This window comes from Synchiropus splendidus, chromosome 1 (assembly GCF_027744825.2).
Source record: "Synchiropus splendidus isolate RoL2022-P1 chromosome 1, RoL_Sspl_1.0, whole genome shotgun sequence".
Lineage (NCBI taxonomy): Eukaryota > Metazoa > Chordata > Actinopteri > Syngnathiformes > Callionymidae > Synchiropus > Synchiropus splendidus.
The window spans coordinates 69,320,405-69,344,670 of record NC_071334.1 but is presented as its reverse complement, the minus strand read 5'-3'; the positions used below and the strand labels follow the sequence as shown (position 1 = coordinate 69,344,670).

Below are 24,266 nucleotides of genomic sequence, written 5' to 3'. Positions count from 1 at the left end.
AGACTACTGGTGAAAACAGATGTTTTTATGTTCAGTTTTCCGTTTCACCTCACACTTAAATGAAGGAAAGAATATGCTACAGTTTCCAGGACTGATGGCACAGGAGACATGAATAATCAAAACAGTTCATCAGCGTGTTAGCTGCTGACGCCATGAGGGCGCAGGGTTCAGTTTGATGTCTGTTATTTCAGAGTTCCACCATGAAAACCTCTTAGCATCGCTTAGATTCATGACTGTTCATTTTTGGGTTCTAATTTGTGCTGTTCCATTAAATCCCAGCATCATTTGCGGACGTGCAAGGACCAGCATCTGCAGGTCACGCTCCGTCAGTGAGTTCCGCAGCGCTCATGCTGCTCCAAATGTGTAAGGCACATTTATGGCTCCCCTCAGAAATATCAAGTACAGTTAACCTTGGCTGACCGGCTGACCCCTGACAAGATGTGCGGCTAATGAAGCGCCGGACTTTTCAGGTCAATACGATAATTATGTCAGTGAAGGTCAGGCTGCGCTCATTTACATATAGAGAATTTTGGGCGACTGTTATCAGGCAGAGCGCTGACGAGAATTCTCTCACAACTTGATTGAAAGTTCCTGCTATTTTTAAACATTTCCTCTGATGTCTTTGTAGAGTGCCGCTCTGATGCCCATATGCAGTTTTGACCTCGGGCTCTTTACTGAGAAGATGCATCAAAGAACTTCATATACTGAAGACGTCTCATCTTATCTTCAGCTGCTTATCTGAACATCACAAGAGCAACATTTTCACGAGTGTCGAGCTGCACTCACTGAGCCTGCCTGATACCGAACCAGACTTAAGCCGGTCCTGCAGCTGCCCTGTCAGTCGGGCGCCGTCAAGTGAAGATGCACAACATCTGTGTGAGGACCAGTGATGTAATACAATGTAAAAACTTCAGATCAATAATCTCCACTTGACGACTGTGTTGGCCTTTGATGTGTGACGACTCAACTGGGACTTTCATAAACACACAACAGCCAATGAAGAGGAGAAGTAGGAGGTGGAGCTCAAAACACTGAATAATGGAATTGAATGTGTCATGTTGCTGGATGAAGGGACCCAAGTGCAGAAAGTGTTGGTCGACAGAGGACACGGGACACAAAATTAAATTGCAACATTTAATCAACAAATTTAATCACAAATAAATAGACAGATAAATAACAAATAACTAAGGACGCTGGGACCAAAACGTGGACTGGGACAACACACGGGGACTGGGGAAGAACCTGAAAAACAAGAGAGGTGAATTAGAATTACAGCCTAAAAACTGGGAGAACAGAAAACACACTCGGAGTTCCGCTCACAAGGTGGCGATCAATAGAAAGCGCTCGGTGGTGGTGGATACACACGCACATGAGGAATAAACTTGAGGAAGATATAACTAAAAAGTGAGACTTTAAATAACAGCTCACACACGGACTGAGTGGAATCTGGGAGAGAAACGAAAGTGGAGCGAGGAACGATGAGGAACTAATGTTACGGCTGAATAGGAATTGGAAATGTAGGAAAAAAAGGTCAGGAGTGAGAACACGGAAGTCTGGAAAGAGGTTTACCTTTAATGGAATGAGAAGCTATCATCTGGTAAACGTAGCTGGCGCACAGCGAATATATGGGAGGATTGATGAGGCGATGAGCGGCAGCTGCGTTTGCTTGTTCAGTTAGAGAGGAGACAGGAAACGGAAACAATAATCAGGAGTAACAAAATAAAAGCACAGGACAGGACGCGGAAGGAATACAACAATAAACAAAAAGAAATCAAGTGCGGACGTGACAGAATGGAGTCTAGGGTAGGTTCATGAGTCAGGGAAGGTGCAGACGAGTCATTGCAGCCTCTTCAGTAATGGGGACTAAGCTATCTGGTGGATTTCTCCTCTCACCTGTGGCCACCAGCTTTAGAGTGACCCAAAATACAAGAGTTTCTCTATCTGCACTCACTCTATGTGAGGGAAGCTCATTCATCCAGGAGAAGAGAAGATAGTCGATGTTCGGACACACTCTGGGGAGATGATGTCTCTGACAAACCATTTGGAGTACGCCAAAAAGAGAGAAGATCTAGTGAACCAAGATGCTTGAAGACAAAGGCAATTGTAGATGAACACACTAGTAGACATAGATACTCCGCCAACACACTCGCACCTCAAGGCGTTTCTAGACCAAGAGACTTGTAAACGAAGGCACTCGGAGACCATGGCACTCATGGACCACCTCAATTTGCATGTGGTGCCTGAGGAAATGAAACTGTAGCTTTGGAAAAGAGGTGGGGAACTAATACCTTCAATGACATGTCTTTAAAAACACTTTTTCTAGAGACCAAAACGTACAGAAACGGGACTGCTCCATGGTGTACCCAGACTCTTGTAACCAATTGGCTGAGGTTGACTCCAGCCCCCCACTACTCCTTTATGGCAGCCATGTAATACACACATTTTATTTAGCAGCTCTACCTTCAACTTTTCTGCCGCTTATCCTGGGTCGGGTCGCGGAGGCAGCATTCAGAGCAAGGAAGCCCAAACTTCCCTATCCGCACAAACCTCCTCCAGCTCCTCCCGGGGGATCCCGAGGTGTTCCCAGGCCAGACCGGAGACAACATCTCTCCAGCGAGTCCTGGGTCTTCCCTGGGGTCTCCTCCCGGTAGGACATGCCTGGAACACCTCCCCAGGGAGGCGTACAGGGGGCATCAGATGCCCGAGCCTCCTCAGCTGGTTCCTCTCTATGTGGAGGAGCAGCGGCTCCACCGTGAGCTCCTCCCAGATGACCGAACTCCTCACCCTCTCTCTAAGGGTGCGCCCAGCCACCCTGCTGAGGAAACTCATCTCAGCCGCTTGTATCCGCGATCTCATCCTTTGGGTCATGACCCATTTAGCAGCATATACCTTTATTATTGATTGTCATGTTAAAATTTGACCTATTTCAATGACTTCAATGACTATATTTTGACTGCCAGACATCACCAGACTTTTTTTTTTCAGTCAGTTACCAGCCATTCCAGTTTAGTTCTCTATCATCTGAAAGAGTTGACGGCAATAAAGGCGCTCGGCCACACCTGGGCCGCTCGTGTGCGCACGCGCAGTGCCGCTCTAATTCTCAACAGGTCCACTCGCTCTCTCTCCTTCCTCGCTGCCTCTCTCTCCCCCTCAGTGTGCGCTCCGCGTGGCGGCGACAGGACCACTTCCAGCCTCCTCCCTCCGCACTGCGACCCTCCGCGGAGTCGGCAGCGCTCCTGTCGGACTCTACACCGGAGCAGAGCAGCGTCATCGCTTCGCGACCGCAGACCTCTCGACCAATGCCCGCGTGCTGCCTCCGCTGCTGCCCTCACGCCCGCCGGGGAGCGAGACAGGCTCAGCCGTGATGGGACACTTGTCGGGAGGATGCTACCTGAGTTTTGGGCTGCTGCTGCTGCTGCTGCTTGTGAGAGTCCCGGACTCGTCGGCGAGAGGTAGGAAGCCCACTTCTCTGGAAACTAGCGGCTGTGTTTGTGCTTGTTTGTCGACTGCATCAACTCCAGAAAGCAGGTGTGTTCCTGAAGCGTTACTGGAGATTACACCACGGGCGACTCTTTTTCTTGAAACCACCGAAATTCCGTCCCTTTAAAAAGGCTTTCTGTGGTGTGATGTTCACATTCAAAAAACGTCTTCAGTTGAACACAGGCTCAGAATCAGAATTGAATTTATAGCCATCGTCAGTGGGGAGCCCACCAACTAGGAAAGTGTTTTGGAATAAAGTGCTGACAGAAAATATAAAATAAAAATAATATTAAAATAAAATAAACAAATAAAATAACAACTCACTTTAAACGACAAAATCAAAAATATCAAACTGAAGTGAAGAACCAGTTCTCCTCTTTTATTGTCTGTATTTGTTGAAACTTTGTTCTTTTACTCATATTTTACACAGATTTCTTACTTTCAGTGTATTTAAATTTGCCAAACACTGCTAGCAATATTCTCTAATATCTCTGAACGTGACCAAACACCTGGACTGGAATCAAAGGTCTCTTCATGCTTCTTTGTTTGGTTTGGAGTCCTAACTACTCACCTTGAATTATATATCTTTGCTTTGTTCAACCTAATGGCTTCACTCCCACAGCTGATGTGAAATTCAAGAGTGTGTGTGTGGTGAGCTGGCTTCACTTGTGTTCTAAAAATAAGAGCTGGCTGTGATTTAATTGTGATGTTTGGCACCGGAGTGACACACTGGCGCTGAGGTGATAAGAAACGGCCGTTATTATTTGTGTCAGCTGATGATATCGCGGCGACGGAAGTCCGGCGCTTCATTGATGAGTTCACTTCCACCTCATGCCGAGCCTGCGCCCGCTTTGTTTCCCAACCAGACTCATCTGTCTTCCCAAGTTGTTGGCGTCAAACTCGGCCAAGTCTCAGTTTCATAAGTTGATCTGTGACCTTGTCGTCCAAGTCACTTTCAAATGTTTACAAAGTCTAATTCACTCTGCCTAGTGTGTTCAGTGCTTCCTGGTATGCCAAGTCTATTTACTTTCCAGATTACAGAGTCACATTCAGAACGCTCGCATCTCAATTTACCAAAATGATCTCACACTTCCCACTATCCCAAGTCATATTGCAGCTGTTCTTAATCATTTCAGTTCACCAGTTATTTTTTCAAGCCTGGTTTGCCAAGTCTACTTGTTATTTTCTAGGGTCCAATTGAATTTTACCAAGTATATTTCCAACTATTTTTCAGGCTTCCTGGTTTAAGAAACGCATCAAAGAACTGGTTAACAAAGTACAATTCACACATGTTGGTTGACATAGATTATGACCAGCTTTGTAGCTTCTATTTTTTTCCCCCAACTTCCAAACATACCCTGTCAATTTTAATTTTTGTTTACCAAGTCTGATTCTGCCACCAAGTTTATTTTCATCTGATTTCATCAATTCTATTTCTCATTTCTAATCTGATTTACCAAGTCTTTTTTTCTATTTTCTGGCTCAAGTTGTTTTCAGATTTCTGGCTTCCTGGTGTCTCAAATACAGTAGTTTACTACTTGAAGCGCCATCTACTTCTGAACTTTCTATTTATTTATTGCTGACTTTTCTTGTCGACTCTAGTTTGAACTTCCTAGCTTCTCCAAGTTTACATTCCACTATCTACACACCGTGGTTTGCACTTTCTTGCGTCTGTGTTTTATAACTTACCAGATTGTAATGATGGGTAGAGGAGGCTTCATGACACAGTATTGAGGTTTTATTAAATTTTGTTCAGATTTTCAGAGGCCACAAGATGGCACTGTCTGCTGTTTGGAAGTAATTCAGTGAAGCATCACATCATTTCTCAATCAAGAGCGCCACCTAGAGGCCTCTGAAAGTTAGGACACTCTTTCATCATCTCATCAATACTGTTTCATGACACCTTATCTACCAAACCAAACCAAAATGTAGTGAAATATGACTCCCGCTCCCACGCCTTCAGTGGAGCTGGACCTTAAGGAGGACAGTGAAGGATGTACAGTGTGCTCTTGTGATCCCCACTGTCAAAATCTGACACCCCCGATCCCAATTGGTGACACATTTCCTGTGCTGGGAAAAAATCCTGGGGAGAACCCTGGGTCTGTATTTTACTGTTGAGCCAACACTTGTGCCGACGTCCACCAGCGCTGTTTACCATTGCAACCACTAGATGGTGACATAATGCTTCCATTCTAAATCCTCTCTGCGGCACTGTGGCCCTCATTGAAGCATCAATATGGCCAGTGTAGACACTCATTATTTTAATCAAGTCAAAGACCCCCCAGCAGAGCACATAGAATATCACTGCGCGTTTGTGCAGCATTTACTGTGTGTGTCCTTGAGTTTGTTGCTTCAGGCTTCACAGGAGCAACAAAAAAGGTAAATCATCTCTCCAGATTGTGTTGTCACATGTTAATTGTTTATCATTTCTGATCAAACTGTTGACGTGTCATCTAGTTCACATGACACGACTCATTTGCAAGTCAATTACACAAGTTAGCCTGGAGGTTTTTCTTCTTTTAGCATTCCAATATTTGAAATTCAACTTGTACATTAGCATACCATAAATATTACATTCATCCAGTGTGTCTTCAGGCCAGCGCTGCGTGTCATGACCAGAAATGTTTTTGTCATCCCCCAAGTTTGCCAGAAAGACGTTGTTAAAGCAGCGTTTACATCAAGAGCATTTCCATATTGGCTGCGTAGTCGTCGCTCTGCTGGGCATTGGAAAAGACAATGTTTACAAGACTGCAGTTTGTTGGTTGTGTGTGCAATACTGAAAAAAGAAAAGTGTTTCCGTTGTTGCTCCGTCCAGCACTGGCACCGCGGCCATTTACTGGAGTCTGTAATGAATATTTATGTGTGCGATAATATGGATGTCGGCCGTCAGATACTTTATTCAGGAATGGAATGAAATGGTGGAGAGAACAGAGTATGAGTAAATAATGAAAAACTTGCAGGCCAAGCCGTGTCTGGAGATCCACGGTGCCAATTCTTGTATCCACAGAAGCAGCGAACATTCCAAATGACAATTGTCAACAAGATTGCTGCAAGAGTTTCTTGTAATGTGGTTTTTGGGTGATGTGGTTGAAAGCTTTGCCTGTGTGCAACTGTGTGATTCTCCCACTCTGCCTCACGGTTGCCTCGTCTGACAGATGCTCATATGAGAATGTAATACACAACTCAAATGTAGCTTTGCTGCTAATGAGCAGGAACAATGGTGTCAGGTCTGTCAAAGGTGTTTCTGATGAGGCTGGGGCTGAATATGAACATAAGGGGTTGAGGCTTTATTAAAAGCAGGAATCTCATCGGCAGCGCCACTGTTTTCTTGCATGTTCTCACTGTCTCGCAGTTAGAGGTTGGTCAACACACTTGATTTTGGAACTTATGTCACAGTAGTGAAGGGTTGATGAGGTTTCACGAAACAGTGTCCTGATTTTCACAGGCCACCAGGTGGCACTGTCTGTTTCATCAACCCTGCAATGCTGTTTTATGATGCCTCATTTACCATCACGGGGTACTTTTGATAATGACATTGGTCGACTCTGAATGTCTGGATCCATGTTTGTGTTATCAGATGGAGTGGTCCTCAGATTCTCTGACGCGGTTGCAGGTCTCCCGCTGCGCTTTTGCTTCAGCGAAACACCATGGTGAAAATATTTGGATATTCAACAGACATCCGCTCCGGTATTGGCAGCGCTGTCCTCTTCCGTGTCCTCGATTAGGATTCACTGATCACGGACACACTCTCACAGGCAGCGCTAATGCTACAACCTGGCATCAGTTAGGGACCATCAACAAATCCTAAAACGGTCAAAGTACTCGTGAAATCTTCAAACATCCAATGAAAGACAGCTACTTTAGGTGAGAGAATTTTGAAAAGATTTTTCATCACAGTTGGCAAAGGACTTTGTATAATAATTTTGAGAATAGGATATGAACTGATCATTTATGCGCATTATTTCTGCAATATTCTGCAATAGCATCTAGAAATTACCTTCTTTAAAAAAGCATATACACACCGCAGAGGGTTTTCAGGAAAGGCAAACCCATGTTCGTCTACATGACAGCGGACAGAGACTTTTGTTTTTTTTGGACAGAGTGACGCCCTCTGATGACATCACTTGGCACAGTTTCCTATCACTAATCGCAAAATAACAACAAAAGGAAACAAGCACTAAGTCGCATTTTCACCAAATTCACAAAAAAGAGAAATAAATAAAATAAAAATTTGAATAGTTATTTGACCGTTTTGGTCCTGTTCAGTGCGTCTGAATGTTTCTTAGCGCTCATTGAATTGGCCGTGTTTTGGAGCACATCAATCTTTTTCATCTCTAACTTTAATCGAATCAGCATAGCTCTGATTTAACGTGGGCTGCTCCTTCCACAAATTCCTGACTGGCTTTTGGAGGAACCTCTTTTTGTTAGCTGATCCCTCCCTGGCAATGGCCTGCGGGCTGCCATACCCCGGAGCTCCAGCCGCCGACCCATTAGTCCTCCCACCACTGAAAACACTTTCAGCCTCCCGCATACATGAGAAAACTCCTGAGAGAAAAGCTGGCGACCGAGGCATAAAAGGCCAGTGGATTCATCCATCCTATGTTTTATTTATTCTGAAAAAAAGACTGCCAGAATCTTTCTCACGCTGCAGCTTTGATTTAACTGACATTTCACATGAGAAGGATCCACTGTCAGCTTTGTAGCTGCAGTTGTTCCTGTTGTGTAGGAGACTGCATGGTGGTCATTTCGCTCACTTGCTCTATTGCATTATTCACACGCAAGCCATTTCTCTAATCCGACTCACCACTCCCCTCCTCTATCATTTTCTCTCTCCTCACCAATGGAAGCCCACCAGCCACCATAAGAGGGAAATAGTCACTGCTCCAGACTTCAGAAGAACTCAAATAACCAGGCCTGTATTCTCTTTGAGAAATGGAGACTTGGTTTGGGTCAATAGATGAGCTTTTGTGCGCCATTCTCCCCAGAGAGCCTGGATTGATTGGAACAGAATCCCTTTGTTTGCTTCACTAACAATACGTTCAGTATATAAATCTGCAGACTGAGGTTTCACCTTAAATCCGCGTCTGGAGGTAGACGATAATCTGATTTTTAATTTCTTTCCTTTACTCTTGTGAGAGCAAGGACAGTAGGCTGGCTCTGCCGGGAATGACTTTCATTATCAATTTTAGGCCTCAAATGACCCTCAATCCTGAGAGCTGTTCACTGAGGCTTATATCTGCACTATATGGTGTATTGCAGTCTATGGATGGTGGGAGTCAGCAGAATGGGAAAGCAACAGAGGAAAGTGAAATTTAACTTTGGAGTTGTTGAATGGGTTGAGGTCTGTTTTTGTTTTGGAATTACTGATGAAGAGAAAGCATCGTGTTGCTGAATGGAAATGTGTTTGGCTGTGAGCAGAAACTGGAAATGTTTCGACAACATAACACCAAACAGAACGTCCCCAGCATATTTGCACCATAGAGACCTGGATCCCCAGCGTAAGGGGGCAGGGTCTTTAGCTGTTTTTGTCAACATGTAGTCAAACCTATGGAATTTTAAAGTGGTGTGAGTCTGTGCTGCCTCTGTAGTATTCTGATGCTGACCAATAATTCTTTTCAGAGGTGTTGTTTTTGTGTTGTCATGCCATCGGTAACCATAACCAAGGTTTGATTCGGTTTTTTGTTTCCAGCTAGAAATGGAGACGTCACATTTCAGTTTTAGTCTAAATGGAGTCATCTTTCTGAGCCACTAAAAGTGCAGGAAAAAAATCTAGATCTCAATTACTTCGTAGTTTGCCATTGTCTCAAGTCTCTTTCATCTTCAGAGTAGCTGCATGTCAAACGCTGCCGTTCCCTTGCATTTATATGTTTCACTTTTCAACCTCGCCTCTGCAGCCATGGAGCGCTCCGTTCGATTTAAGCCTGCGTCGCTGTTATGTGTTTTCCAACAACAGCAAAAGAGAAGCCTTGACGGTAACTGCCCATCCACAATGCTCCATTCCACGCTCCTCCATCTCACTCAAGGGCGCAGAATTAGAGTCAAGATTCACACCATTCACTCTCAAAAACCTTCGGCTCTTTTTTTCCCGCTTCTCCGAGGACATCAGTCTGCTCCTGACTTTTGTTTCCCCTGCAAACTTGGCCACTTTTTTGTTTCTGTGGCGACGCCGGCCTTTGCAATTTACTTTCCGTTGATTGTTGCTGTGACAAATGTTTTGGTTTTGGTATCATTTATCCGCTCTACTGTCGGAAAAGAGGCTCAGAGGAGCAGAACGAAGAAGCCAGGGACTCGACAAGAGAACATCCAGAAAGACAGATCGCAGGGTTTCAGTGCAGAATACTTAAATATCTGGTGTTATCCGTCAGCGCCGTGGCGTTCTGTCACCTGTCGCTGCTCCCTCTGATGAATTAAAACCAAGTTGTCAAAGACAAATACGTCTCAATGGCAGAATTAATGCAGAGCAACTGTGGCGTTGTATTTCACACGTCCAAATAGCAACGCATAAACCAGGGGTGCCCACGTTTTCACAGCTCGTGAGCTAAATTGCCAAAATTATCTGCCCACTATCACACGGAAAACCTTCAGCACTAACCGGTGTTAGCAGAATAATAACGTGAGCTCCAAAAATGTGACTGTATTTGGACTTAAATGTCGAACACACATTTGAAACAGAATGAACTCTTTTTGTTTTGTTCTTGTCACTTTTTTCTATATAAAATCATTTGTGATAGTTACAAAGCTTGACATTCTGTGATCTTTGCCACCTCGCAAAAACTTCCCACGTGACACAATAAACAGTGATCCCTGCTTCACTGCAGCTAAAATTGAGTCGCATGATACGTTGGTGACGACAATGATGACGTCAAAAAATCCCATATCCACACTGACAAATCAGCCGGCCAATCGATTGGTGCAGCCCGATCAGTACTTGCGCAGCGTGTAAATTGTCATAAAACACTAGTATGATGTGCACGAACACGCTACTTGTCTGTGGTGTTGCTAGTAATACTGTAGTTGACACTTGAAATGCATGATAAGCGGAGAGAACATCGGCATTGAAATGCCCGTCTTGAATCCTATAAAAGCCTAATGGTGCACGAATGTGGCATTTTGTCTATGTGAATGTGAACGCATGGAAAACGTGTTGGAAATAACCATGGATATTGTGTTTATTTCCGAGCAGGTGGTAATTTGAAATATTTTTCCAGCTGGTAAAATATGATGATGGCCAGGAAAGGTCCATCACTCCCACCTATTTTCAGATTCTGACTGGTTTATCCTTCCATGAAAAGTAATCTCCCTGAGAAAGGAGCGACCTGTCCATATTTCACACGGCACTTGATGTCCTCAATATCTATTTGCTGCTTTTGTGTGCCGCCGTGGGTGCGGGATGGTGTTCAGGAGTCCCTCTTAGCAGATGGAGCCAGTGTGAAACCCCCTCCGAGGTCACCTGTGCTCTGAATGCCCAAGCAGCAGCAAAGCCCTATCTGTCATTCATCATGAAACATAAAGTGGAATCCTTCACGTCTCCTGCATGCGCACACTGAGACTCAGAGGCAAAGCGTCTTTTGTTTTTTTTTGTTTTAGAAGGGCTGTTCGAGCACATCAAAACTTGAAAGTCGAAAGCAAAGACTCACTTTGTACTTGCGACCAAACAATGACAAGAGACATTTTCTCTCAGCCAGATCACTTCAACTAAATCAATGACAGAAGTAGCAGTGGCACAGACGGAATTGAACTTATAAATAAATGTGAAATAATTGGCTGCTTTTCTTCCATGAAGCAGAGGCAACATAGCAGGATCAATAATAAGTCACATCATATCTCGGTTGACGATGCTTCCCCTGAGACACTGAAAGATGAAAAGAGGCCATCAACATCTGGGGAAGGTGGAGATCTATGCAAGTGACTTTTACTTTTTTTTCATGTGCTTAAAAAAAAGCTGTCAAGTAAGTTTCAACTTTGGTTGAGGGTCAATGAGAGTACAGTACTGTAGAGTCAAGCAGCAGCTTGGTGTTAATGATCTAGTGCAAGCTCATAACCCAAAGCCATTATTTCCTTTGGAATTTATGCTGCCGCAAAGCTGGTGTTTGCGTGTTTGGGCATCATTCTGCATATTGGCTGGAGAAAAGGTTTGCCCCGAGTGCTGATGGTGCTGCAATTAACCTGGCAGCAAAGGGGGTTTTAAAGCCCTTTTACAAAGAGCTGCAGATTTCATTGTGCCCGTTCTCTCTACGCCCCAAAGGAAGGCATAATTGTTAAGGCTTTTCTCAGCTTTCTCTTACGATTATTTGTAAATCCATTGTGATGCATCTTTTTGTTTGGAGTTGGCAGTGTTCAGGCCAGAGGTACTGCGCTATGATGGGTCAAACATATGGTCTGCTACATCGTATTAAGGTATTCATTGTATGAATGCTACTTTGAGGACAATACTTTTTCAAACTTAATGCTGATGTTAGTCTGTCCAGCGGCCTAAATTAGTGTTTGAGGCTAGCTGTTGTCTGCTCTAGCTGCATTTGGCCTGCTGCACAACTTTCATAAACTCAGTGATAGAGAGAGAAGACAGCTGCTTCCGCCAAGTCTTCTCTCTCTCTGTCTCTGTCTCTGTCTCTTGGAGCCCTGCCACAAGCGTCAGTTTGTAAATATTTCACGGACATAGCAAAGTCTGCTAGAGTAGTCTCACATTGAATTAAATATTTTTCAGTTGTCCTTTTGACAGAATACTTGCTGTACTCTGCAAGCACGTGTTGTATACCTCTTCAAGGTGGTATATAACACGTCTTAAATAAAATGATTTAATGGTTTTTTTTATCACATCATGCACACAGGGCTCATCGTAACTACACTTCATTACAAATTGACAGTCCATCTCATGTGAGTGGTGTTGGTGATCAGCAGCTAAAATATTCAAAACCATATCTTCCCAGGAAACACCCTCACACGAGCATGAGCGTACGTGTTTACTGAGAATATCTGACCACTATAATGCTGCCAGTCGTGTGTTTTTGCCTCTTAATCATTTACATTTGAGTTGAGCTCATTATTGTTCAGCATCTGCAACCACCTGATGTTACTGTTGGACTCCCTAAAAATCCATAAATCATCCGACTTCTAACAAAGACGCCGCAGACAGAGGGGACTAGCTGCCCCCAAAACCACCAGTATATGAGATTTCACGCCGGTTCAAGTGGATCAGCAGATTTTGTCGGAAACTTGAGTAAGCAGCAACATCAGTTCATTGCAAGTTCACCAGCCAAAAGTTGAACAAAACCTCTGAGAAACTGTGATCCCTCCTTTACTGACCCTGTCCCCCTCTTCGGTCTTGTCCAGTAGAGGTCAATCAGCTCCAATGCTACAAATCCACTGCAAACCAATCACTCCAGCCCGAAGTTCAACACTTGAGTTTCAATTCATCTGCTGTGTAAACAGGATCCTGTTTCTTTTGATCCAATCCCGACTTCACCTTAAGCCTGTTGGACCTGTGCTGCAAACTAATGTCTGCAAGACACCAACATTGAGGATGTGAGGTCTTCAAATGGCTGTGCAGTACAGTGATTCATTTTTTCACAGCAACAGCACTCAAACTTATAGTTTTAATGCTCCTATTTTCACAAGACGCTGACTCCAGATAGAGATAATGACTTGTTCTTGAAATATGCCCAAGACAAGCTACAGTAGCAAGACGCCAAACACTGTGTATTCTACGTCCAAATTGATGTCTTACTGCAGAAAGTTTAAAGTTTAAAACTGTTCAATCTCTTGCAAAAACACCTTGAACTGACGAGGGCGCGATAGATGCTGAAGTCTCAATAGATGGGACTATGGTAACCTTTCCCCGGGTTCTGTTATGATTTTTCTCTCAGCAAAGGAGATCTCTTCCTACACTGGGGAGGTGAGCTGGAGAGCATTTCACATATCTATAGCAGTCTTACTCAACAGTTTTTCTTAAGAGGAGGTAGCAATGTCATTGCGAGTCATTGATGATGACGCCTCTATTCAGGATCAAGTATATCACATGCACATGGAGGTGAAGAGAAGGACTTGCTCCGCATGATACGAAATGCCCAATGTAGACGTAATGACCGGCACTGGATCATAATGTATTTTCTGTGTAATACGGCCGTTTATGTTGTCATCCTTCACCTTAAAATACAAACCTGAAAACCCATTCCAGCTCACAGCAGTGCAGATTTATGCTTGCAGTGTAATCCTACTTTATTTTCATATTTCCTAACCTTTAAGGATTTTCCTTCCTCTGTGGCAGCCCACAGATGAATGGCTGGGAGAGTGGTATTTAAATGTCTGTCCCTACATGAGGACGTGTGTGTTCCGAACCCAGGCTGCGAGGCTATGCATGTGTAGCTTTGATGAGGTTCCCCTCCTCAGCCAAGGACTCCCCTTTGTCATCAAGATAAATATCATCCATTTTGCGGCTGGATGTGGGCTACATTTGTTTAAGCGCCACTTTTGTTTCGCCACAGCGACGGCGCAATCAATAAAAGGCTTTGGCTATTTCTGCCTCATTTCGTCTGAGTTGGTTTGGAGCGATTCAAATTGAGAGCCAAAGCAAAGAGGCATCATTAATCTACGTACAAATAGTGCCAGTGCGATTCTTGCATGCCGGTGATACACCTGAGTCATAAATCCACTTCAGGAGGAGGCAGATATGGTCAGACACGCGGTGGGGGAGTTTTCGGTCAAGACGCCAGTGAACTGAGCAGACAGGATGGAGAAGTGGAGCGTAATGCATTTCAGCGATGGTGATCGTTTTAAGGGTTTGTCTGATACCCTGTAGTGAGGAGTCCATATTGTTCGTAGCAGGAATTGAAGGAAAGCTGAGTATGGGACTGAGTATGAACTTATTTGCCCGGTGTGTTGAGGTTTCTGAATGTTATGATCCATGATTTCTCACAGGCCCTTCTTGTCCACGTTGATATCCCCGTATACTTCAATCCAATGACGCCCACTCATCCAATGTCAGGTCGTGGTGGCAGAAAACTATCCAAAGAGGTCCAGCCTTCTCTGTCTCTCGAGGAAGATCACCCTTCAAGACATTCAGAGGTGGGGCCTGGTCGACAGTGTCCCTGACCTGCCCGATGGCCTCCTCCAAGTTCACGTCTCCTGTAGACTCCAGACAAGATGCCTAAGCTGGGTTCTCTTGGAGGAACAGTTCTTCCACTTTGAGTTTCTCCCAGATGACTGAGCTTCTCACCCTGAAACCCTCATCACCCAACTTGGCATCCATGTATATTGGGAAAAATGAGGTTGAAATCATGGAAGTTCCCTTGTAATGTTTGTAAACATTACATCTTAGGGAACCAAACCATGAACCCACACTTGGGGGAGCTGATCCACATCCTCCCAGTTTACACTTCACTACTGCCTGCTTTGCATGATCCATTGAGAGAGACAGATGCTGAATACAGAGTCCCGGTAATGTCTTTTCCATCAGTAAAAAAAGCTGTCTTATTTCACTGTACATTTTGCCAAAATAAAGAGGGCTTCTCCTTGTTTGCACACGAGGAGGATAGAAGCGCATCCTGAATACAAAAGTCGGGGTGCACTGACTCTGAATGAGCTGATTAGGAAGAGGAGATCCAGGAAGACAGTTGTACCCATTCAAACCTAAATTAGATTGAAATGGTGATCAGTCAGCTGAAATTGCTGAGTTGACTATCTCCGGGCCTTAAAAATGAACCTGCTATTGTCAGGCGGCAAGCAGCAGCAGGTGTGAAACGCTCCGCATCCTCGTCAGTTTTACAGCATGACTCCTTTCGCAGTTGTCGTCGCGCCGCGGCCTGCGACCGCCGCTAACATGTGTTCTGACAAGAGTCATATTCAAAGCACTGGATTGTAGAAGTAGTGAAATTGAAATGTCAGCTTGAAATGAACATGGTGGTGAATTAGAATGCAGCGATACCGAAGCACATGCTTTTGTGCGAGCGGAGCCCTGACAGTTCTGTGCGCGTTGAAGTGAGAATGAAAGGGAGATTAAATTTAATGACAACAATGTGGTATCTTCTGCAACACTGTCAAAATTTATATTCTTTTTTGCACCGCCTGAATGAAACAAGGAACCAAACCTTTCCTCTGCCATTTGTTCCGTCATTTTTCTTTATCTCGACTGGGTTTAGTCAAAGAAGACTGAACCACATGATTCTAATCTGTCTGGGAAAATGGGACAGAATTAAAGGTGAGGCTGTGGTGATGGGCCGAGCTAATCGATGGTGAGTGGCGTGAAGCCGCGGATTCTCCCCTCTCCTCGGCATAATCTTGTGGCGTGATTGCAAAGTTTGTGTGTGCTTGGCTTCTGAGGGGACCAATTAGGGGGCGCCAAGGCCAGAGCCTGAACCGCAAGCTCTCCTAATAGCTCAGATGCTGCGATGGTCCTGATCCATATTCAGTCGATAAGCCCGGTCTGATCCGTGGCTGGCCAGCATCAAACATTAATGGTAGGATAAACAAAAAGTACAGCAACCAAGCCTCGTGCTGTTTATTGGGCTGATATATACCGCCATCTATGGACCTGTGTTGTCTTGTTCATGCAGTATGTTTTGCATCAGCTAATATTTGGTTATAGAGCATTGCTACATCTAATTCCAGTCCTTTATGGTGGTTCTAATGGGGTCCCTTGAAGGCTGGGAGTTCAAGACCTTTTAATATGGACTGTCGCAGGATTGGTGTCAGACCCGCTTGTACTGAGACTTAGACCCTGCTGGGGTTGCTATATGTCTGCATTGGTTCTGTTGGGAACTTTTATGAACATACTTAACAACTTATTGGTGTTTTCAGTTTAGTCAATGTGGTCTAGATGGCTTCATCCAGTTGGAATTTGAGCGGCGAATGAAGTGCTTCAGATGAGTATCAGCACCTCCAGTCCAAGACTATGGTTCTCTTAATGAAAAGGAAAATTTGGGAAAATTGGGGATATGAATCTTGGTATATTAGGGTCCTGTTCATGATTGAGGGAAGGCTGAAGATGGAGGAATCTGTATCTGTGGTGCATAAAAAGCTGGAGAAAAAGACAAAGGGCCAGAACTCTGCACTGACTGATGGATTTCTCCTCTCACAGGTGGTCACCAGCTTTGCAGTGATCCAAAGAGCGAGTTTCTCTGTCTGGACTCTCTTGAAGAGAAGCTCAGTCATCCAGGAGAGACATGCAGCAGATGCACTGCTCATGACTTCTCCTGGGGCAAACTGAATGCTGCCCCAGGTTTTCTGAGCTTATTGGTTGAAAACATGAATTCACTTTTCAATTTCACACTGGTGTCATGGACATGGCCCCCTTACCTGGTGGGATCAGAATTAAGGCTTTGATTTACATGCTTTAATCTGCACTCTGCCATTTTGTCACGCTTGCACCAGCCTTCAGTCGCGACACGTGTCGCTGCGCTTCGCTGACCTGCAATGCTCTCTGATAACCTCCAGGTACCAGGGGTTTGTTTTCAAGGCTAATGGAGAACACTCCCAAGGCGGAACATAAACTGGAGATGTTATGACCCGTCTCAGAGGGATTCTGTTCTGATCCTGCAGGAAGAGTCAGGTAGTCCATAATGTACTGTGACTGCTTTAATTGAATCAATAGCTTCAGATATCATTTACCAACTTCTTCAAGCACATTAGTTTCGGCTGAGCTGATATATCACATCACATTTTGCGGGTTGTTTTCAGCCCGCAACAAACGCTGAGCCCTTATTTTCTTACTTTCTTAAGGTTGATTTGTGATTGATGCTGCAGGACCTGATACTGACACATCAGAATGACTTGGCATTTCATTCTGGCACACAGCGCCGTAACTAAAGCAACTGCTGACAAGCAAGACGGAACTTTTGTTGTTTGCAATTTAATCTTTGTGAGGTGTGTTTTTTTTCTAAAAGCAACACAGAACAAAGCTGTCGCAAGCTGACCTGGTTGGCAGGATGTCACACAGTGAATGTACACTTTTGTCTGCATTTTGTTATTCCTCTGCAGCCTTTGAAGGAATATGACTTTTCTTCCTCTGTACAAAAAGGAAGAGAAGAAAAATAGGCTGATCAAAATGTAGGATTTAATGTGACTCTCAGGAATGATTGAGGTGGGACTCTTCTGCAGTTGGGAGGGGGTCATGTGTCCTAGGGTTTTGTTAACAATGCGGGAAGGCTAGAGACGCAGATGCTGCTCTTCAATTTTGAATTCTTTATTTCTGGAAGAGGAAGAGGGAGAAAGAGCTGAGCCAGAAGACAAAGCTCCTCACTGACTGGTGGATATCTTCTGTCACCAGTGGTCACAAGCTTTGGAGTGACGTAAAGAATAAGAGTTTCTCTGTCTGACACGCAGTAGTCCAGGAGAACCTCTGCTTCTCCTTTGGGCAAGAGAGACGTTCTATCACAGTTGACCTGGGAACACCTTGGTATTCTACTGTAAGTTTGTGAGAAAAGAGAAGCGGACTTCTGAAGCTGTCTGAGGCCTCTCAGGTTGAAGTTCCTAATGCTCAACCACTAAAGCTTTACTTGAGGAAACATTTGTTGAGCCAGTCTCTGATGTCACGTGTGGACAATTGCCTGCTTCGGAAAAAAGGACAATTCAAAGACTTGTTGAATAAAAGCAATTACGAAGACAAAATAAATTACCCCAAAAATCGCTGTCAGTTTAGCTTCTGACAGCCTACGTGGAGACAAATTGTGGCCGCATGTCATGTATAATCGCCTGATGTCATGAGTTGCGACGGCAGTCATATTATCTTTGTCCACTCCACTGCAGTTCCGTACGTGCAAGATGCGTTCAGTAAGGGGAGTAGGTTCATCCTGTTCAAACGTTGTGTTCCTGTGTGATCATTCAATGCATCATGTATTCAATGCACCACTTTCAAAAGGTCTTTGGATTAACAGCAGTGCCAACAACAACAAGCTGTGTGGTCCACGTATCTGTTTATATGGCATGTATTCCAATGACTGACGTTTTCTGACCTCAGATACATTTTTAATTGCCAAATGCAGCTTTCACTTTGACATTCTGTGGATTTATGCATTCTTTTTTTTCTCATCCTTTTCAACATCGAGGCATCTGTTTTGGACGAATGCAACCCTAGTATTTCCATCTCGATAAAAGATGGGTTTTTTTTTGCTAATAGCAGGATGCTACGCTGACAGCTTGTCATCTTTCGACCGTTTGGCCATTTGCGGTTTCCGCATATAATACACCATAATGATAAACATTTGCTCGTCCCGCCGCCGTTATTCCTAATGGAGGCTCTGCTTCGCCGTGAACAGTTTTGTTTTATTTCCACCTGTCTCTTTTCAGCATGATGGATGTGCGCTCATTTCTGCTGGTCCATTCTTCTCTGCGCTGTCATTTCATTATAGAAGACCATTACAGCTGTATTATTAGGAGCAGATTGTCTCAACTGGTTTCCGCTCCGACTCCGAATAGTTTTCCTCTTAGTGATCCAGATCAAAATAAGAAGCTTTCTCGGAGTCTAAAGCAGAACTCAACTTCTACTGAAGTGTAATGTGTTTATTGTGTAGCATCGTTCATATAGATATAAATACAGGACACCACAGTGAAAGTTTGCCAGTCTGTCTCTGCTCTTGTTCCCACCTGTGGCCCTGAACCTGAGACAGTAGCACAAAGAAAGAGAGGATGGATTTTGTTTTCTCCATAGGGTGGCCAGACTCGTACTGTAGATTCTGTATTGAAGCTCAGTCAACTGGGAGAGACCCATGGGTCGAGACTGCTGCTCTACTACATCCAAGGAAACCAGGTGCCTCCCAGGTGAGACTGGCGCATCTCTTGATTGACATTGACCACAAAAATGCCTTCACCTCTGTGTTTGCACACAGAAGTAGAAAAGTATTTGAAAGACGAAAGCTCTCCACTGTCTTCTGCTTATTTCCACACTATCTATATGTTTTATATAACATAAACTTGAATGTTATAACTCTTACAAAATGTGTTTAGTTTGAAGTCAGAAGGCAAAATTGTGACTGAGGAAAGTTATCTCTGGGAGATATTTAACTTGTGGAAATGAGGTCAAAGCTTGTCCCAGAAGAAATAAAATACCATTGGTTTGTCTCGGGCCAGCGCAGTTTTCCTCAGCTCTGCACTTTTTTTGTCAGCCATGATCGGGAGACGCATGTATAGATTTCCTCCAGATTAACGGGGACGTTTCAGGCTTTTGTGTGTTCAAACACGCAATTTGTTGATTCCCAGTTGTGCTCTCTTTGAACAGCACAGATGCCTCAGAGGTTTAATTGTGTTGTTGGATCCATTGATTTTCTACCTGTTTCCTCCTGCTCGGCCGTTTTTCATCTTTGTTTCATATTCATTTACGTCTCCGTGCTCGGCTCTTCTTGCTGTAGAGGGTAGCATGTTTAAAAATAGCGAATGGTCGGTGAGTGAACGCGCTGCCTGATGATTGTAAACAAAGCAAGATGGTCATTAGACTTTCCTTCTCGTCGTCCATCACACTTCTCCTGGCTTTCTGACAGTTTTATATGGCATTAAGAAGATGTATGAAAAGTGAATGAAGAAAATGCAACGTCAGTCGGTGGTGTGGCAGAAGGCTGAAAAACTGCAATTCCAAGTCATTTTTTTACGAAAGCTGCTTCATATTCCTGTCACTGTGGGAACAGAGCATGGCCGCCTTCGTATCGGCCTCAAAAGAGCAGCATCTGTACATCACATGGATCCATTTGGCTCAGCTGGTTCTGAGAGCAGCTGAGCTTCACCAGCGAGGGATGTGGGTCTTCTTTTATTTAGATGACCTCTTTCTCTTGGCCCGGTCCAGAGAGAGAGCTGTTTTCCTCCCTTAATTGAAGCAGAAAGTTTTGCAGATGACCACCAGGGAGTCGTGGCAGTCATGGGAACCAGCAGAGGCTAATGGTGCTCCAGTCTGGATGCTTTTTTTGGGGTGACGGATCAAAAGAGATAAAAGCTTCCCATCAAAAGATGACACGTCAAGTTGTTCTGCAGGGCATACATGATACATTAAATGCATCTTGCAAATACTGAGGCAGGAGCAGGGTTGTGCATTGGCATACATCTCTCTCTCTCCCTCTCTCTCTGTATGTATATATATATATATATCTCACCAGATCGCTGCTCGTCTTTGTATCCTGTCGTGCGTTTTTGTGTCTGTAAAATTTATGTACAAATATTAATCTTTTTTCGGTGTCGCTTGGAATGCAACTGCCCGTGATGTTCAATGAGTGAAGTAAACCTTCCGCTGCTTAACTTAACTCAAAATCCAGCCGTGATGTTAGAGCCGCCATAACTGGTGTCTAATACTGGTTCTAATATCTCAAGTCCTCACTACTGAAGGTGCTCGCACAACTGTTATTCTTCTCCCGTCCCTCACTTGTGAACAAGATACTTTTGAATCTGAATTGAGCCTGGCACATCGCTCCATATAAGGTCCTCAGACACACTGTGCTGTAGTGTCACAGCAGGGGAAGGGAACAGAGAAAGGTTTAGAACACAATGGATTATTTCATTACCCCTGATGAGCAGAAACATCCTGGTAGAATGGAAAAACTACCGTGGCTAACGTTCCTTGGCTCATCAACACCTGGTGTCGGCATTGAACTACACCGTGGATGCGATTCTGAAATATTGCTACTAAAGGACCTCACTATGATAGTTTCTCAGTCCAAACGTACAGTAATGCTTTGAGTTGCAGCGGCTGCAAGCCCAGAGGGATGGCGCTCATAATCCCGGATTCACTCCCTGTTCACACTTTGTGCATGTGGCTGTCGACTCGCACTGCCGGAGCCGGAACATTGTGTTCCTCCATGTGGGATTTCCCGGGAAGACGCCCTGCTGATGGCAAATTTGTGTTTTTTCTTTCAGACTTTGTCCCAGCGATGAAGCAATTTCACAGCAAATAGAGATATTTTCTTGTGTGATTGGTACTGCTGATTTGACTTAGTGGGCTTTGTAAAGTACAGGTTGATCACGAGAAGAATAATCAAAGAACCGCATGCTCTTATTAAGGCAGTTTCAAGTTTTCTTTTCATGGAAAATACTTTGGGAAAAGATCACATGAATTGTGCTGTGTTGCGGAAAGATGTGGGAAAGTGTTGCTATGGTTCTGATTTTGAAGGGCTTTGCTGATGAAGGAATATTTACAGACCATTAAATGCACTTTTAAGACATGAAGGTCTTCAGGCGTCTGGTCAGGATGTGTCTGCTGAGTTGCGACAAGAGTTACTAGCTCTTCTCCAGACAAAATGATCGTAATCCGTGGGATTAAACACAGCTGTACCGTTTCCATTCACAGGAAACAAGAGCTTTCCAACGATTCAAGTGCACGATTTGTGATTCAAAATAAGTGGTTGAGTTAGAGCCAGTAAGTGATTTTAGTTAAAGCAACAATGCGTAACATTGAATTATAGCATGAATTATTTCCATATTTCTTGAGATGGCAGGTTTCAGTATGAACAGTCCAAGAAGAGAAAGTGTGATACCGACAGAGCAATATCCCAAACAAGAGTCAATTTAGAAGATGCACTTATAGCCTGGTGAGAACTGAGAGCTACTGAAGGCTTTTCTTCTGATCCTGAAGTGGGGATGTTTCTACTCGACTTCTAAGTCATTTGTGTTTACCGCTGGTCTTGGGTGTGTTATCAAGTGTGGTGCTGCACCTTCGTCTTTATTGTTGTACTGTGCTGCCAGGCCATTAGAAAAAATGGTCTCCTATTGCAGATGTACTCTCAAATGATCAAATGTATTTAAATGAAGTGGAAACATTGAAACTCCCCATTGCCGCTTCAAGAGGCTAACTTTGAAGAGCTAATTTCAGACGTATCAAGGCATGGAGACCATCTGGGACAAAATTGGTGACGATGTGAGGAATTACGGAATGAAAATGGGCCCAAACACCCAAAATCTATCTTTTAACAATTTCCCAACCATAACAATCTGAGTTTGGCCTGGTGACCTGTGTGTGAATGTACTCATGAAAGGTTAGCAGCCTCATTGTAATAACTTATGTTCCATCACTGAGCTGGAAACCATCACAAATAGCTTATTCTGGTTCTCACCCAAACCATTCATCTACTCTGATTATTCAGCCTCTTCCTCAAAAACCAAGAGCCAAACCTGAAATCTTGCTGGGGTTCAGTTTCGAGGCTGGCAGAGAGGCTAATGTTGCTAATCGGGGCATCACAAGGCGGCTAAGAGCAGATGTCTGAGCATGAGTCTGAATGTGACGGCCTGGCGGCTGTGAGAAAGAACAGGGGTGAGGACCATGGCAGGAGAGGGGAGGCGGTGTCCTGGACTCACACCAGACGCCTCCGAGTGGAACACATCAGCGTGTCCGAAATGAACCCGTCAGCAGGAACTCCTTATTAACCTTGATGTTCCTGCTCCTGTGGTTTTGGATGGAGTTTAATTTGCCGTCATACTTCATGTGGAGCGGCTTTGAAGCTCGAGCTGCACACAAGTGTGGCTCTGATGACAAGCTACTTCCTTCGGAGAGCTGAATTCAAATAAACCTAATAAACCTTGAGCTGCATTCCTAATAAATCCTGCACATTTCAATTATGTCACATCAAAGATTTCTTTCAAACATTGGATATTGAATACTTAAAAAGGTGGTGGCTATGCAACGTGTGGTCTTCAATGCCAGACAAGTGTTCATTAGGTAATTATATTCTGTTCAGACTGAGGTTCATTTTCGGACTTGGCACGGCAGGACAATACCTTTCGGTCAGCGAAGAGTTGATTCTGAGGTTAACCTGTCCATTTGAAGAACTGATTTGGCCATGGTTCGCAATCGGAAATTGGAGAGACCAGTAGGAGATGAAAACCTTGAAGTGTTTGTTTGGGCCAGGATGCTTCTACTGTACCTTTAGGTCACGACAACACTCTATTAGCTGTGTGATTTTGACAGGCCTTGCAAGGAAGGAAGCGAGCTCTAGAAGTTTGCTGAGTGTAGGTCATGTATGCTAGCCAGGCTTTCCTACAGTGCTTTGTAGTTAAGGCAACCTGTCAAGGCAGGAATCGCTCCTCACATAGTCTTCCTGAAAAATAAATAAATAAATAAATAAGCACAGTGGAGCAATGGTTAGCGCTGCCTCTCAGCAAGAAGGCAGCAAGAAGGTTTAGGGTTTGAATCCAGCTCTGAGTGGAGTTTGCATGTTGCCCCTGTGTGGTTTCTCTGGGTACTCTGGTTTCCCCCCACAGCCCAAAGGCATGCTCACTCGGTTAATTTGCCACTGTAAAATTGCCCCAAGGTGGGTGTGTGTGTGTGTGTGTGTGTGCCCTGCGATGGACTGGCCTGGGTGTATTCCTGCCCTCTCACTAGAAATGTGTGTTGACCCAACGCACGAGTGCAAGGGTGAAGGGACCACAAGCCACTGGTGCCCCCTCACTGAAACCAGCCGAAAGCATCCAAATTCCTCACTTGTGTTCATGTTCATGGATTTCATCTCCCGCATTTGTTACAGACTGAAAAGAAATGACAGATGTACTGAAAATTGTTTTCAACACACATCAAGGTCTGCCCTCATTCACTCCAATTATAATCAAAGTGGGGCGGGATCGAAGGTAGGGGGTGCAGAGTGCCACTTCTCAGGCTGCAAATGTCTCATAGAAATTGCTGCCCCAGCTTCAACCTGGCCCAGGAGCCCTGTTAAATGGCAGTTAAATATGTCGCCGTACTTGTGTTGAAAAGCTATTGAACCGACTCTGATGGCCACTGATTGGTACATTTGAACGTGATGAGTTCTAACAACTGTAGCATCATTATTAAGCTATCTAACTCCTGGCTACTGATCATTGTCGAGACGACTCGAGCGTGACAGATG

The 24,266-nt window shown here is 44.3% G+C and overlaps 1 protein-coding gene across 1 annotated transcript in view; it reads left to right on the top strand.

Moving 5' to 3' along the window:
* The first annotated feature begins 3,147 nt into the window (after positions 1-3,147).
* unc5da (unc-5 netrin receptor Da) overlaps positions 3,148-24,266 on the top strand; it is a 213,541-nt gene continuing 192,422 nt past the window's right edge. The window contains exon 1 of the mRNA XM_053853945.1: positions 3,148-3,452. Within this exon, the coding sequence (XP_053709920.1) occupies positions 3,365-3,452 (88 nt within the window). The 5' untranslated portion in view covers positions 3,148-3,364. The remainder of the gene's footprint in view (positions 3,453-24,266) is intronic.